This window comes from Podarcis vaucheri (assembly GCF_965113315.1).
Source record: "Podarcis vaucheri genome assembly, chromosome: 16".
Taxonomy (NCBI): Eukaryota; Metazoa; Chordata; class Lepidosauria; order Squamata; family Lacertidae; genus Podarcis; species Podarcis vaucheri.
In genome coordinates, this window is record NC_138754.1 from 11,572,592 (window position 1) to 11,588,272 (window position 15,681).

A 15,681-nucleotide genomic window follows, 5' to 3' on the forward strand; every position below is an offset into this window, starting at 1 on the left:
CTCCGATTAAAATAGCAACGTCCAATCAAATCAGAAACTAGGACAGCTTCTGTAAATACGGGACAGTCCTGGGGAAATAGGGACACTTGGAGGGTCTGAAATAAATGTTTTTGCTGCGCACCGAAAGGCGTCTAATGACGGCACCAGGCAAACCTCCCAGGAGAGATTGCATAGGCAGGGAGCCACCACGGAAAAGGCCCATTCTCATGTTGCCACCCTCCAGACCTCTCACGGAGGAGGCACACAAAGAAGGACCTCAGATGATGAGGTCCGGGTCAGTTCATATGGGATGGGGCTGTCTCTGAGGTATTGGGAGACCTGAGCCACATAGGTCAAAACCAGCCCTTTGAATTGGGCCTGGAAACTGGCAGCCAACACCATGAATGGTGTTGATTCTACAACCCAGTTTGCTGAGGAGAGCAGCAGTGAGGGCTTGGATTATTCACCCCGAGGGCCACATTCCCTTGTGCAGGGCCACATGTCACTGGTGGGTGGAGCTAGAGGCAGAACTGGGTGTAGCAGCAAATGCAAAATTTACATTAAATATACTGTAATAACAATAATTTAGTATTTATGCAGTCTAGCTTCCAACATAATAATACCGCAGCAAAAAGTCAAACACTAAAAACTTCATGATACAGGGCTGCCTTCGGACGTCTTCAGAAAGTTGTGCAGTTGTTCATCTGATTGATACCTGCTTGACATTGATCTGTTTGACATTTGTTCAGCAGTTACTTCAAAATTAATCCCACAAAATTCGGCTAGTTTTGGCACATGCTCACCCGCCCACCTACTTTCCTAGGACCCTTTTAAGACACGTTTAAAATACATCCCACAAAAATCCTGAGATCTGGAGTATACCCCCAAAGAGAGCTACAATTTCCAGCACCCATAACAAACTACAGTTCACAATATTTTGGGGGGAGGCAGAATATGCTTTAAATATATGGTGTTTACAGCGGTCCTGGAAGCTTTTAGACTTTTATTGTGGGGAAGATAGATGGGTCGGGGCTCACCAGGACAGGCTCAACCCTGAGGTGCATGATCACTCCCTCCTTCCAGATCCCTCGAAGCCTTGATCCTGAGCCATGCTTTCTGTGTGATCTGGATCCCTTGCCTGTGCTTGTAGGCACAACATTCCACAAAGCTGGGGCGACTGAGTTTGGGCTGACAAAGGAAACTTTGATTTTCCCCCCAGCTGGGCTAAGCAGTCCAAAGTGGGCGGTTTGGAGGCTCGGTGCTGCGACGAGGACTGCTGGGTCCAAGGCAGGACACCAGAAAGGCAAGGGAACGAGACAGGCTAGGAACGTTGGAAGCTGTCAAACCATTGCTCCATTTAGCTCAGTATTTTCCACACACTGACAGGCTGTGGTTTTCCAGGATTTCCATCAGAGATCTCTCCCAACCCTACCCAGAGTTGCTGGGGATTGAACCTGGGACCTTCTGCATGCTCCACTAAGCCCTGGCCACAAGAACAATGGTATCCCAGCCTGCAGGGAGTGTTTACGGCAAACCACAGTTCCCTGGATTCTTGCTTAGAGCCTTTAGCCTCAGAATGTCCATGATCTTGGAGGGCAGGTGGGGGCTTGTCACCTCTCCCTTCTCCCCCTTGATGGAGAAAACTGGGATGAAAGTTGTAAAAATTGACTAAAGATGCAGCACTCCCTGTTTGGTGAAACAGTGGAATTATTCAACCTGGGGTGCCAGCATAGCAGTACAGTGGTACCTTGGGTTACAGACGCTTCAGGTTACAGACTCCGCTAACCCAGAAATAGTACCTCAGGTTAAGAACTTTGCTTCAGGATGAGAACAGATATTGTGCTCCGGCGGGAGGCCCCATTAGCTAAAGTGGTGCTTCAGGTTAAGAATAGTTTCAGGTTAAGAACAGACCTCCAGAACGAATTAAGTTCTTAACCTGAGGTACCACTGTAGTGGTGAAAGTGTTGGATTGGGATCTGGGAGACCAGGGTTCAAATCCCACGCGGCCATGAAGCTCACCGGGTGACTTTGGGCCAGTCCTTATCTTTCAACCCAACATACCTCACAGGGTTGTTGTGTGAATAGATAAAACTGGAGGACCATGTACTCCGCCCTGCGCTCCTTGGAAGAAAGGTGGGATTTAAATGTAATATATAATACGTGAACTGAAGCTTCTCACGTCATAATCAGAGGCACTCAGTAAGAGATGCCAGAACAGAACACACTCTGCGCTTTCTCAGAGGTACTCAGAGTAGTGTAAAGGTAAAGGGACCCCTGACCATTAGGTCCAGTCATGACCGACTCTGGGGTTGTGGCGCTCATCTCGCTCTATGGGCCGAGGGAGCCAGCGTTTGTCCGCAGACAGCTTCCAGGTCATGTGGCCAGCATGACTAAGCCGCTTCTGGCGAACCAGAGCAGCGCACTGAAACGCCGTTTACCTTCCCATCGGAGCGGTACCTATTTATCTACTTGCACTTTGACGTGCTTTCGAACTGCTAGGTTAGCAGGAGCTGGGACTGAGCAACGGGAGCTCACCATGTCACGGGGATTCGAAGCGCCAACCTTCTGATCGGCAAGTCCTAGGCTCGGTGGTTTAACCCACAGCGCCACCTGCGTCCCCCAGAGTAGTGTAGTTCGCATAATTCTACTCAACCACAAAGCTCACTTACTGACCTTGACTTGATCACTCACTTCTCTCATTCTCAGTCTAACTTACCTCACAGGGTTGTTGTGAAGATCTAGTGGCAGCAAACGATTTACTCTGCCTCAGGCCCCTTGAGGAAGAAGCAAGGATATATCGTTTCATCATTTTACTTCGACGATCTGCCTTTCAGCATTTGAATCCCTGTTGCCCTTGTATTTCGGAAGTTGCTTTGAGAAACTCCTTCATAGATGCGGAAAAACAGCACAATAAATGTTTGAAGTAATAAATAAAATACTGTAAAATAAATGGAAATAACCCAGCAGACGTTGAATGCCAGCAGGGCGGCAGTATGAGGTGCCTGAATTTGAAAGAGTTCGACACATGCTCAGAAAAACAAAGTGTGCAATCTCTAAATTTGTAGGTGCCAACCCTTGAACATTTGGTTTAAAATTCACTCACAAACGGCTGCACAGGATGTGATTTTTCTCTCTGGGCTACTACAGTGGAAGATCAGCTATACCTAACTAAATTCTACTTGAAATGAGAGCCAGTGTGTTGTAGCGGTTAGAGTGTTGGACTAGGATTTGGTGGGAGGGTGGGGAGTGGATGGTCCAGGGCTCTAATCCTCACTCGGCCATGAAGCTCATTAGGGTTAAGGTAACCATGAACAGCATTTTTTGAGCTCCTTGGAGGAAATATGGGATAGAAATCTAATAAATAAATATCCAGAGACCCGCTGAAATGAATGAACCTGAGTTAAGCCATGCCCATTCATTTCAATGGGTCTACCCTGAACAACTCTAATTTACTGGTGTGGCTCTGATAAACTGTATACAGGGGTACCTCAGGTTACATACGCTTCAGGTTACATACACTTCAGGTTACAGACTCCACTAACCCTGAAATAGTGCTTCAGGTTAAGAACTTTGCTTCAGGATGAGAACAGAAATCGTGCTCCAGCGGCACAGCGGCAGCAGGAGGCCCCATTAGCTAAAGAGGTGCTTCAGGTTAAGAACAGTTTCAGGTTAAGAACAGACCTCCGGAACGAATTAAATACTTAACCCGAGGTACCACTGTATATGTACATAGTTTTAATTCTATCAATGTTTAATTTTTTTAAAAAAAAGATTGTCTTTTTCTAGCTGTTCTTATTTTTATCTGTAAGCCGCCTTGAGAAAAAAGGCGGGGTGTAATATATTATAAATATATCAAATTCCCAGTCCTCATTTGAAGTAAGGAGCCCCATGCAAATCAACAGTCCTTGCTCCCGAATAAATGAACAAAAAGAGCACAGGGATCTCAGCCTGCGAGAACCGGGAGAGGACGGGAAACCCTTAAGGTCTTAAGCAGACACGCGTTGCCCCCCTCCTCCACCGCCTGCTGAAAAGCGCCCTTCCGCCCTTGCTTGCCTTTGACGACGGAAGTAGGGCAGTGACGTCACCCCGCGCCTTCTTCCTGCTTGGGGTTGGGCGGGGGGACACGGGAGCGAGTGGCGCCTCGGCAAGATGGCGGTGTCTCTATTAAGGTGACGGCGGGGGAGAGAAGACGGGAGCGAAGCGCTGGGAGGGAAGAGAAGGAGTGGGAGGTGGGGTGGGGGGTCATTCCTGGCTGTCTGGGAAATGGGGTGTGTTCTGTGAGGGGGCCCTTTGTGGGGGGGGGCACCTGTGCCCTTGGGTGTGACTGGGTGACATTGGTTTTTACCCTGAAGGTGTGTTGTTTTTTTAGCGCCGTTCCGTTATCCTCTTGCAGAAGCTGAAATGCAAACCTAAAGAGTTTTGTTATCCTGGTACATGTACAAAGTGCGTTTTCACGTGCACCAGCAGGCTGTGCCTGCCTTTCTGCTTGCATGCACACGCCCCGCACCTGTCAGCACATGGGCACATAATGTTTTTGCGGTGCCACATATCTTTGTGCGCATGTAAACGTGTGTGTGCAGAGATGTAATCTGTGTCTGTATGCGCTCACTCACAAGCCCCACAGATGTAAGATGCACGCATTTAAGCATTATGTGCATAGCTAAGTATATAAGTATATGTATATATGCTGTTGCTCGTATTATTACTTAATTTATTACCCACCCTTCACCTTAAGGTCTCAGGGTGCATTACAGCATTAGAACACAAAATTGCAACACCACGTTAAAACAGTTTGATGATGCTTAGGTAGTTTCAAACATAGTTAACGACAAAGTTCAGTTGGTATAGCATGAGGCTCTTAATCTCAGGGTCGTGGGTTCGAGACCCACATGAGGTGAAAGATTTCTGCATTGCAGGGGGTTGGACTAGATGATCTTTGTGGTGCCTTCCAACTCTACAAATCTGTGATTCTGTATAGAAACAGGTGCTCATCTAGACATATGCAAATGTGCATTCGGAGATGTATAATGCATGCATTTCTGCTTTATGTGCATTGCCATACATAAAATGTATGATCATTCATGCATTTGCAAGCAGGTGTGCACACACATGTACACAAGCCCTGCAGATGCATTACACATGCATGCCATGTATATTTTAATTGAGATTCCTGCATTGCAGGGGTTTGGACTAGATGACCCTCAGGGTCCCTTCCAGCTCCACAATTCTATGATTGCATGTCAGTGTTATGTGCCTATGCACGTTTCTGCATATGCATTTATTTGTGACACACCCACCCATAAACCCCCACAGCTGAGTTGCTGAATTACAACTCATTACCAAACTTAAAACCATGGAAAGACCTGGGCTGAACAAAGACATTGGATTCTTATCTCACTATACATGACTAAACCATTTCTCACCTTTTCACCCCTTGCCTTTTCCTGTAAGACCTATTACAGTCGTTAAGAGTGGTCAACAGGCTCTCTCAGCTATCTGCCTATCTCCCATTCCCACCACCCTTCTGAGTAACACCCCTCCCCACCTTCTCACTATATAGAAGGATCTGGCAACTTCTGTTTCAGTGTATCTGAAGAAGTGTGCATGCACACGAAAGCTCATACCAAGAACTAACTTAGTTGGTCTTTAAGGTGCTACTGGAAGGAATTTTTTTTTATTTTGACTATGCACATGCTGTGTACATGCATCTCTGAACACCTGAGCTTAAATGCATGTGCAGGTTTATGTTATTGTAGTCACATATGCCCATGCTTTATCGATGTGGGTTTAGACGCGCACATCTAAATTTAACATTTGTAAGTTTGTGAAATTGCAGATATCTGTAAGAGCACCTGTCTGTGTGCATATGTGCATACAATATGAAAGGTGTGCATACATGTGCAACATTGAACACATGTGCCTGTATGTGTGAGTTGGTTCCCACATGTATGTGCATCACTTATCAAGTGGCAACTTATGTGGGAATGAGCTGTCACGGTTCTGGCACCATGCTCAAGAGTTTTCTTTTCACCCAGTGCCAGTTCAGAAGCAATGCTTTTCCATGGAACCACTTCACATTCTCAACCGCCCTGCAGAAAATAATAATGGAAAACGTCCTAGTTTCAGAAAAATAACCATCACACTTCACCACTCTCTTCCTCTTCCTACGAAACGTGTTCATCACCAGGCTTTCAGCTGGTCTCAATTCTTATTTCTTTGTCCCTCTTTCCTGCCTCATTTTGACCTGCCTGTATCTAATTTCTAGGGGAAATCGGCAAAATTGGCACTGTTGACACAGGCTGCCATATGTCCGGATTTCCGCCCAGACGCTGCTGACAAATGCAGGATTCTGGATATGTCTGGGAAATTCCGGACATATGGCAACCCTAATTTTACCCAAACTTCCCAGAATTCTTGGAAGAAACCTGATCCGGCAAAGTGGGGTAGCTGGAAACCGGAGAGAAAGTCCTTCACACAGTGCATTGTTAAATTATAGGGTGTGCTCCCACAGGAGTTTAGAATGGCCACCAACTTGGATGGCTTTAGAAGAGGAATAGACAAATTCATGGAGGAGAGAAGGCTACCAGCTGCAGTGGCTAAGTATATTCTTTCTCCACTGACAGAGGCAGTTGCAATGAATCTCAAGAGAAGAGAGTACATATTGCACCCAGGTCCTGCTTGTAGGCTTCTCACAATAATCTGGAATACCACTGTAAGAACAGGATTATGGGCTAGGTGGACCTTTGGCCTTATCCAGCAGTCCTCTGCTTATAAGCAAGTTTCCTTTTTTATGTGTAAATTATCTCCAACACTAGTGTGTCCCTTAGACAAAGTCCACTCCAGTCCCCATCTCTAAACTCCTCGAGCTATGACCGGCTACCTTGTGAATCGCTGTTTTTTTGCTGGTGTGTCACCTTTGAATGTCAGCCTGACAATATCTTGATGGGATCTGTCTAGAATAGCTCCTGTAGCTTGCAGCGGTGTGTGTGTGTGTGTGTGCCTGTAATAAAAAAAGAAATTGAAACCCTTAATTTACCTCTTGCTCATGGTGTCAGTTTGCGACTGAAATGTGATGCTCACTGCACTGAAACAATGACCTGCTATTTTGCTAGCGCTTCAGGTGTGACAAATGGCATCTGCAGAACGAAATGAAAGTTTGTTTTCTTTCTCGCTTTTGCCCCACCAGAAGCCTGCAAACCTTTACCCTTTAGGGGTCCAGGCATGAAATAACTGCTTTTTGTTATTGGCAGGGCTGGTTTTTCTCGCCCATCTTGGATATTTTGTGTTTAGTGAGCAAATTAAAATGAGCTGCATTTCAAGGATGGAGATGTGAAGGACTGGACATTTGATTTTGTGTGTGTGGTGCACAGATGCACACAAATATATTCCCCCGTTCATTAATTTTTAAAAGAAGATTTAACGTACTGATCGACAAATACATAGCAAGCATTCATCTTTCAAAATTATGTACACACATTCCTTCAGCTCGATATACATAGATTTATATTAAATCTAATAAGTCACTGTTAGATCAATAAATATTTAAAACCTTTTATGAAATCCATATGTAGCATCTCTTCGGATGGATCTGTGAGAGTTTTGCAGCGGAAGTTGGGGAATTGCAACCAACTCCATTTCTGTCCCTTAATGGTTTGAATGGGTGGTTTCACATTTTATTTAAAAGCCTGGGCAGCCTGAACCTAGAGGTAAGCAGACCTGAAATATAATCCATTTCAGACTCATCCATCTAATAGCTGTTATTGTTTGCCACTGAAGAAGACTGCCTGGTCAAAATGCTTTTGGCAATATTGGATTGTGATTTACTTAAACCAATGGGAAGCTGGCGATATATTTCTCTGGCTGTGTAGTACACACCATATATTTAAAGTACATTCTTCCCCTCCCAATTTTTTTACCCCTTAAAGAACTATAGTTCCCAGCACCCTTGGGAAACTACAATTCACAGAACTCAGGGGGCAGGCGGGCCTGTGCTTTAAATATATGCTGTGTACACAGCCTTAGTTGCAGTGCCAACATTTTATTTCGTTATTGTGTCAGAAGGTTTTAGACACATACACACCCCAGTATAATAACAATAATGGTTTCTGTGTGATTATCGAGCAAAACGTGTTGTGTTTTCATGTTTCCTGCCTTGCACTGTGTCTTGGTGGGAAGAATAAGGCTTCAGTTGTAAATTCAAAGAGCACTTTTGTCTTTCAGATTAGCCAGCCGGCGATGCCTCTGTGTTCGTCTCGGACCGGGACTCTCCACGCGGCAGTGAGTTTATGACAGTAAAAAAAATGGGCTTTTGTTAATTCTCCTCCTGCTGTTTGGATCCTTGCAAGATTCACTCCTCCGCCAGTTTGTTCTCCCATAATTCATGGGCCATTAAAATGGCTGGCTAGCTGTTAATGCTGTGATTGGCACTTTATAGAATCTGCAGGTGCTGCTCTCAGGAAATATAAATCAAAGGGCGTTCGCTGGTTTACTTGCCAACAACTTGGCTTCAGATGGTCCTTTCCATTCACCCTCTGTCTCTGTGCCCCTCCACCACACCCTTATTTATTGCAAACAAAAGTTGTCCCTAAACAAGCTTCCGATCAGAGCCCTACAGGAGAGGAAGTTGGTGCATCAATTTTATTTTATTATTTAAATAATTTCCCTCTTTTTAAAAAATAACCCTGCTCTTCACCTCCACAAAACTCCTTACAGAAAACAAATGAGGTTGATCCCATCCTCAGACTTACAGTGTCCTATTTTAGATGACAATAAAAGGAAAAGGGGAGGGGAGGAAGGAGGAATAACAACAACAACAGCAAAAGTTATGCACCTCCAGTTTGAGGCATTGTTCGTTTAACAAATCATGAGCGGCCCATGAGTCACCTATGAGATGATCAAACCATGGCTTTTCCTCCCATTTTAGGACCTGCCCTGTTCCCTTGATTGCAGTGCAGTATCTTCCCATGTTCCTAAGCATGGCACAGGCCCCAGCGCCATTCTCCTCTCCTGTGTTTTCTTTTCCAGCGTGGTCCCCATGGCAACGACGGCAAAGGAGGAGATGGCCCAGTTTTGGGAGAAGAACACCCGGTCCAACCGTCCTCTGTCCCCTCATGTCACCATCTACCAGTAAGAGCTGGCTTTCTTTAAGAAGGGAGGCACTCGCATTTCCAATTAATTGAGATGAAGAGCAAGATTTAGGACTGGCACGGGGGCGGAGTTGGTGGGTGTTTTTTGCAGCACGTCGTCAACACAATTTATACTGGGCCGACCAGACATCGTTCCACTTTATTAGATGTTCTGCAAGCCTTCCCCAAGGCTTACCGCATTATTGCCACCTTCTGCTACAGGTTCAGAGTTCCTGTGTTATATATACAAAGCCCCAAGCAGCTTTGGCTCAGGATACCTTAAGGACCACCTGAGCCTTCGTATCCCAGCTGGATCACTGAGATCACCCAGAGGAACCCTTTGCCACGCTGGCAGGAATCCTGAAAGGGCAGTCGACGAAAGAGCAGCTTACTTAAAGGGAAAGGGGTAGACATTTGGATTTGATGCTGTTGCACACTACAGGGGAAGCGTTCCCCCTCAGCGGGTAGAGCATCAGTTTTGCATGCAAGTTCAACCCCCAGCTTCTCCAGGTAGGGCTGAGACTCCCTGCCTGAAACCTTGGCTCACTATAAAGCAGCTTCCTATATTCCATTGGCTCCCTGGATGTGGAATTCGCACCCTGTTCCCCTTGCAGCACCCTATTCCTTCTTTCTTCACAGTGGCGCTCGGAAGGTCCGCTGCTTTCCCTTTAAGCTGGTCTCTCTTTCTTCCACCGCCCCTCCAGGATTCCTGCCATTGTGGCAAAGTCATTCCTCAGCCACCTCCGTAGATTCCTCCATCCCTTCGCCTCATCTGGCTGGATTCCTGGCATAATTCTGGGTACAAGCACAGAATGAGCTGGAACAGTTTCTCCATCCTGGGTGATTTACACTTGGAGAATCACCGATTCTCCCCCTCCTTCTCCAAATCAGTTCTGTTTTGAGTTTATTAATAGCCCACATACACAAACAAGATCCCAAACTCAATATTTGACTCCATATAGTAAGGGGGAAATAAAATAAAAAGTACAAGCAATTCCACTAACTGCAACTGTGCATTGCAGCTGAGGAGAGGGCCTTCTCTGTGGTGGCCCCTAAACAGAGGAATTCTGTCCCCACCACAGAGGTGCATTTGGCACACCTTCATTCTGCAGTTTCTGTCATATGCTGAAGACTTACCTCTTTAGCCTGGTCTTTGACACCCGAGAGATGTACGGTACATATATGCTACCAGCTGTTGTGGCCATTAGTAGCCTCCTCGTCCATGGATTTGTTTAGCCCTCTGTTAAAGCTACCCTAGTTGGTGGCCATCGCTGCTTTTTATGGGAACAAACTGCATCGTTTTTTGCACTGGGTGACTACATTGTCAGCATTGAGAGACCTCTTCCCTCTCTCAGCCTCTTTTATTTTTTTCTTCCAGTGCAGTTAGATCTGTGCAAAATGTTATTTTTGGGGGGTTTTACTTTATGCTGATCAGTGTTTTTAGTGCTGTCTGAATGCTGGGTTGTGAAGGTTTTATGTCATTTACATAAGGGACGCGGGTGGCGCTGTGGGCTAAAGCCTCAGCGCCTAGGGCTTGCCGATCGAAAGGTCGGCGGTTCGAATCCCCGCGGCGGGGTGCGCTCCCGCTGCTCGGTCCCAGCGCCTGCCAACCTAGCAGTTCGAAAGCACCCCCGGGGGCAAGTAGATAAATAGGTACCGCTTACCAGCGGGAAGGTAAACGGCGTTCCGTGTGCGGTTCTGGCTCGCCAGAGCAGCGTTGTCACGCTGGCCACGTGACCCGGAAGTGTCTCCGGACAGCGCTGGCCCCCGGCCAATAGATGTGAGATGGGCGCACAAACCCCAGAGTCTGTCAAGACTGGCCCGTTCGGGCAGGGGTACCTTTACCTTTACCTTACTTTATGCTGATCAGTGTTTTTAGTGCTGTCTGAATGCTGGGTTGTGAAGGTTTTATGTCATTTACATAGGGATTTATTTATTTTTTGGTGTGTCTTACTGGTTTCTGAAAACAGCCCAGGGACTTCGGCTGATAGGCAATCTAGAAACGGAGTAGTTGAATAATCAATTGAACAAAGGCTTTAAGACCAGAGTGGGGAGCCATTTTGGCCCCTCGTTATCTCCTTCCACCCTGTGGGCCAACTTTGACAGGTGGGTGGGGTCACCCACCTGTCAATCACCTGATGCTATGATGATGTCAGGTGACCAAAGGGTGGCTTCTCCCCCTTCCATCTGCCAAAGTTCTAGGGCAGAGAGAGGGGTCTGCTTTGCTGGTACATTCCCTGTGAGGGAACATGCCAACTCTCCGTTCATCAGCTGATGAGCAGAGGGCTCAATCCTGCTCTCTGCAGGGGTGTGCTTCACCAGTGTGTTCCTCATGGGGAATATGCTGGTGAATCTGCAGCCAGCAGGACTTAACCCACCTATCAGTTTACATCAGCCAGCGACACCAGCTGATAAGCCAGGTGGGTGTGGTTTGGAGGAAAGGGACTGGTGGGCCAAATAAGAACCCGCTGGCAGGCCAGAATGGGCCCATTGGTTGCAGGTTCCCCACCCCTTTTTTAAGAGAGTTTGGTGGGATGGGGTGGGGGAAGAAAGAGCTGTTGTGAACTGAATGTTGGTGGCAGTCTGGCTAGACTCTGGTGCCTTGCTTTGTGCCCCGTCTCACTGGCCTCTGTTTCTTCTTCTTTCAGCTGGTCCCTGCCCATGATGATGTCCATTTCTCACCGTGGCACAGGAGCTGCAATGAGCCTAGGTACTTTGGGGGTCTTTCCTTTGTCACCTTCCTCTGGACCCCACTCAGTGCCCTCCTTACAGCTGCGGCTCCCTCAGTGCAGAACGGCCTGTAGCCTTTCTGCTGTGCTTGGGCTTCCCAGAGGTGCCTGGAGCAATGGGAGAATGCTGCTGAATTTCAGGAAAAAATTTTTTGCCTTAACATGGGGCATGCGTATGTGCCATGCCTTTAAAAAGTGCTACCCCCCGCCCTTTGCAGTCTCAAGTGGTACAGCCCGCTCTCATGCCTGTCAGCCAAGAGGCACCTCGCCAGATTCATCTCAAGCAGCCAGGGGAGATTGGGGAGCAGAAGAAGATTTTAATTTTTTTAATGCCCTGGACAAGTCAGGGCAGGCAGCAAAATGAGAAGCATGACCACTGGGAAACAGCAAGACAGCTTGCGCCACGTTGGTCCTGCGCTTTGCAGGATGCTCCTTTGGCTGGGGTGGCGGGTGAAGTGTCCTGGGAGGGTTTTGCTGACCAGTGACGGGCAGGTGGGCAGGAAGGGAGCAGATCTAAGAGCAGCTTGGCGGTCTTCGCTCTTGCTGGCTCCGCCTGCCCTTCCCCACTGCCCTTGCCATCCAGTCTGGCAGTGCCATCTGGAGAAGCCTCTTCCAGCCAACTCAGGCGCTCTCATCAAGCTGTCCTTATTGCGTAGCAGCTGTCCCCAGCGCATGTCAATCCGGCTCTGCATCCCAGCTCTTGCCCGTGGGGTTTGCCTATGCTCAGCTAGCTGAGGTTGCCTGTGCATTGGTAGCTGATCTGTAATTTGCCTGGAAAGGAAACTTTCCTCCAGAAGCTTCAAGGGGCTTTGTCAAAGCTCAAGCCACTGCTAATCCGGCCTTGCTTGTAGCTGTTCTGTGTCTCGCCCTGATGGATGCTCCTTACTCTAGTTGGTGGCCTTATAAGCTGAGCAGAGCCATGGTATTAAGCCACTTGGATTGAATTTGCCATTTTACTGTATTGTGGTGTCTGATGGTTGGCATTGGCAGAGCGCTCTGTCCAGGGCTGATCGGTGCCTGCAAAACGCCCCTTTTGCTCAGCTACCTCTTTACCTGCCACGCACTAGATGTCATATACTGTATGGCTTGTCTTGGAGGTGTGTTCTGGGCGTAGGTTCTCCTGCAGCATGTCACTTGCATAGCACAGGTAGCAAATGTGAGAGGTTTTTCAGGGGCCTGAGAGTAGTATGTCTGCCTCCCATATCCTTAGCATCCCTGGGTGCCCCCAGACAGCCAGAATTTCACAGGAGGGGCTCAAGCTCAAACTGAAATCGGAGGTTTTTGCAAATAAAGCAGATTAAAGTGCTCTGGTGCCATTGCACAACAAATCCACCCCGCCCCCAAGATAAGGTGTTTTTACATATGAACATAAAAAGAACGTGTTGGTTCAGGCCATTGTCACATCTAATCCAGCATCCTGTTCTCCCAGGGGCTAAACAGATGCTTCAGTGGCCAGGCCTTGAGCTGGATCCCTTCACAAGAGGACTCTCCCCTCCTGTGGCTTCCAGAAATTGATATTCAGAAGCATTTCTGTCTCCAACTGTGGAGGCAGAGCATAGCCTATCAATGGCCTTTTCCTGCAGGAATCAGTCTAATCCTCTTTGTGGGTTGCTGTTACTGCCTCCCGTGAGAGTAGGTTTGCAGTTTGCAAAGCGAAAAGGTGGGCAACACATTGAAAAGTGGGACAAATGAATGGGAAAACAGCTAAACACCCTGCAAAAAGTTCACGGTGGCTGTAGGGCGAATGCGCATTGCTTTATAACTACCCTATGAACCATAAAGTTGTTACAGTAAGTGCCACACTTTTCACATGGAGGGGGGGTTTTAAGGTGCCAGTACTGCATATCTTTGAGTACCCCCAGAAAAAAGCCCTGCCTATGAACAAATCAGAATGAATGCTCAGACAAAAATCAGGCATAGTCCAGCCTCCGCATCAGCTTTGCACAGAAGATTGCTCGATAAACAGGTTGTCCAAAGGAGCCCATTTCTCTTGTGTTTTTCTCCCCAGGGGTGTCGCTCTTTGGCTTAAGCGCTCTGATCCTCCCAGGACACTTTGCTGACTACTTGGATCTGATCAGGTCCCTCAGCCTGGGGCCTGCCCTCATCTACTCTGCAAAGTTTGCCCTGGCTTTCCCCTTGACCTTCCACACCTGGAACGGAATCAGGCATCTAGTGAGTAGCCCCTTTGAAATAGGAGTGCAGCTGGGGAGCCTCTCAGCATAAAAAAGGTGGTGGTGATGTCGCAGTTAGAACACTAGACTGGGAGCTACAGAGCAGGGTTTCAGATCCCAACTCAGCCATGGAACTCACCGGTTGACCGTGTCCTAATCTTCCTTGCACCGTTGCTGCTGTCGTTAATATTAATCATTGATTTCATTCATTATTTTATTTATTTAATGTATTTGTTGCTTTTTTTTTACCACCATTGCAATATGGATGCAAACAAACAGATTGAAACCAGCATAAAATAAAGCAAAAAAAATTCTAAAGGGCAATCCTATTTTTAAAAGGCAGGAATAAAACAACCCACCAAGTCATGAAGCCCACAGAGAATTTTAAGCCAAAGGCCTGGCTAAATGTTTTTGCCTGATGCCTAAATATTTATATGAATTCTTCCCATGATGCATCCTAGAGCCATTTGCAATATAATGACATAAGTATTCACTGAGGTCTTGGGAGGAGTCACTGTTTATGTTTTCAGGATTGCAGGCCCATTTTTATGGAGCTCCCTCCCAGTTGAGGTCAGACAGCCGCCCCCCCAGTTGAAATTCTAGCCCTTACCAAAGACTTGGGGTTTTTTTGCTAGCAGGCATTTTATCTACATTCTGATTTTATAGTTTCAGCTCAATTTTATTTTCACTCTACTGCGTCTGCAGTACACCGCTTAGAGGCGACTGTGATTTAAGTGGCATACGAGCTGCTGAAATAAACATGAAAATAATTATAACAATAGCACAATATTTTTTAAAAAAATAAATAATAATAAATATTTTTTAAAAAACAGATTAATGCAACAGCACATGCACAAAATCAATTCAAACAGAAAGCAGGTGCCAACTGGGATAGAGATTTTGGAAGGCTTGTTGAAAGAACTTTTTAAGCGCGTATCAAAAAGGCAGAAGATAAAGCACCTGTCTGAAAGCGCTGTGGGAGGAAGTTCCAAAGAGCTGGGGGCTGCCAGGCTGAAGACATAAAGTGTGAAGATAAATTGGGGAGACCCTTAGATCCCACCTGGAGCTTCTTGTAGGAAAAGCAGGATAGAAATGTAAATAAGAAGGTGCCTGTCCTGGTATTCAGTGGGATACGGTGGTACCCTGGTTAACATAACCTTCAGGTTACAGCCTCCGCTAACCCAGAAATAGTACCTTGGGTTAAGAACTTTGCTTCAAGATGAGAACAGAAATCATGCTCCGGCGGCGTGGCAGCAGCAGGAGGCCCCATTAGCTAAAGTGGTGCTTCAGGTTAAGAACAGTTTCAGGTTAAGAACGGACCTCCGGAACGAATTAAGTACTTAAGCCGAGGTACCACTGCACTGTCTCTGTACCTGGAAGCTTTGCATTGGGGATTCTGCCAGAGGAACACTGCTTGCCCACACGTTCAGCAGACAAAAGGGGGAGGTTTGGGCTAGTGGCAGGGTGTCTCTGTGTGGGCAGCAGCCTTAGCCAGGAATAACTCGTGCAACTCTGACCAACAGCTTAAAAAAAACCAGCCAGTTGCCTAAAAGCAAAGGGATGGAAAGAGCTGACTTCCTGTATTTATGACCCACCTATCCTTTGAAGAGTTCAAGGTGACACACAAGGTTCTCCCTCCTCATTTTATCCTCACAACAACCAGCTCAGGCTGGGGGG

The 15,681-nt window shown here is 46.9% G+C and overlaps 1 protein-coding gene across 1 annotated transcript in view; it reads left to right on the forward strand.

Moving 5' to 3' along the window:
- The first annotated feature begins 4,073 nt into the window (after positions 1-4,073).
- SDHC (succinate dehydrogenase complex subunit C) overlaps positions 4,074-15,681 on the forward strand; it is a 15,232-nt gene continuing 3,624 nt past the window's right edge. The window contains exons 1-5 of the mRNA XM_082203558.1: positions 4,074-4,148; positions 8,200-8,256; positions 9,004-9,105; positions 11,753-11,814; positions 13,842-14,005. Coding sequence (XP_082059684.1) covers positions 4,129-4,148; positions 8,200-8,256; positions 9,004-9,105; positions 11,753-11,814; positions 13,842-14,005 — 405 coding nt within the window. The 5' untranslated portion in view covers positions 4,074-4,128. The remainder of the gene's footprint in view (positions 4,149-8,199; positions 8,257-9,003; positions 9,106-11,752; positions 11,815-13,841; positions 14,006-15,681) is intronic.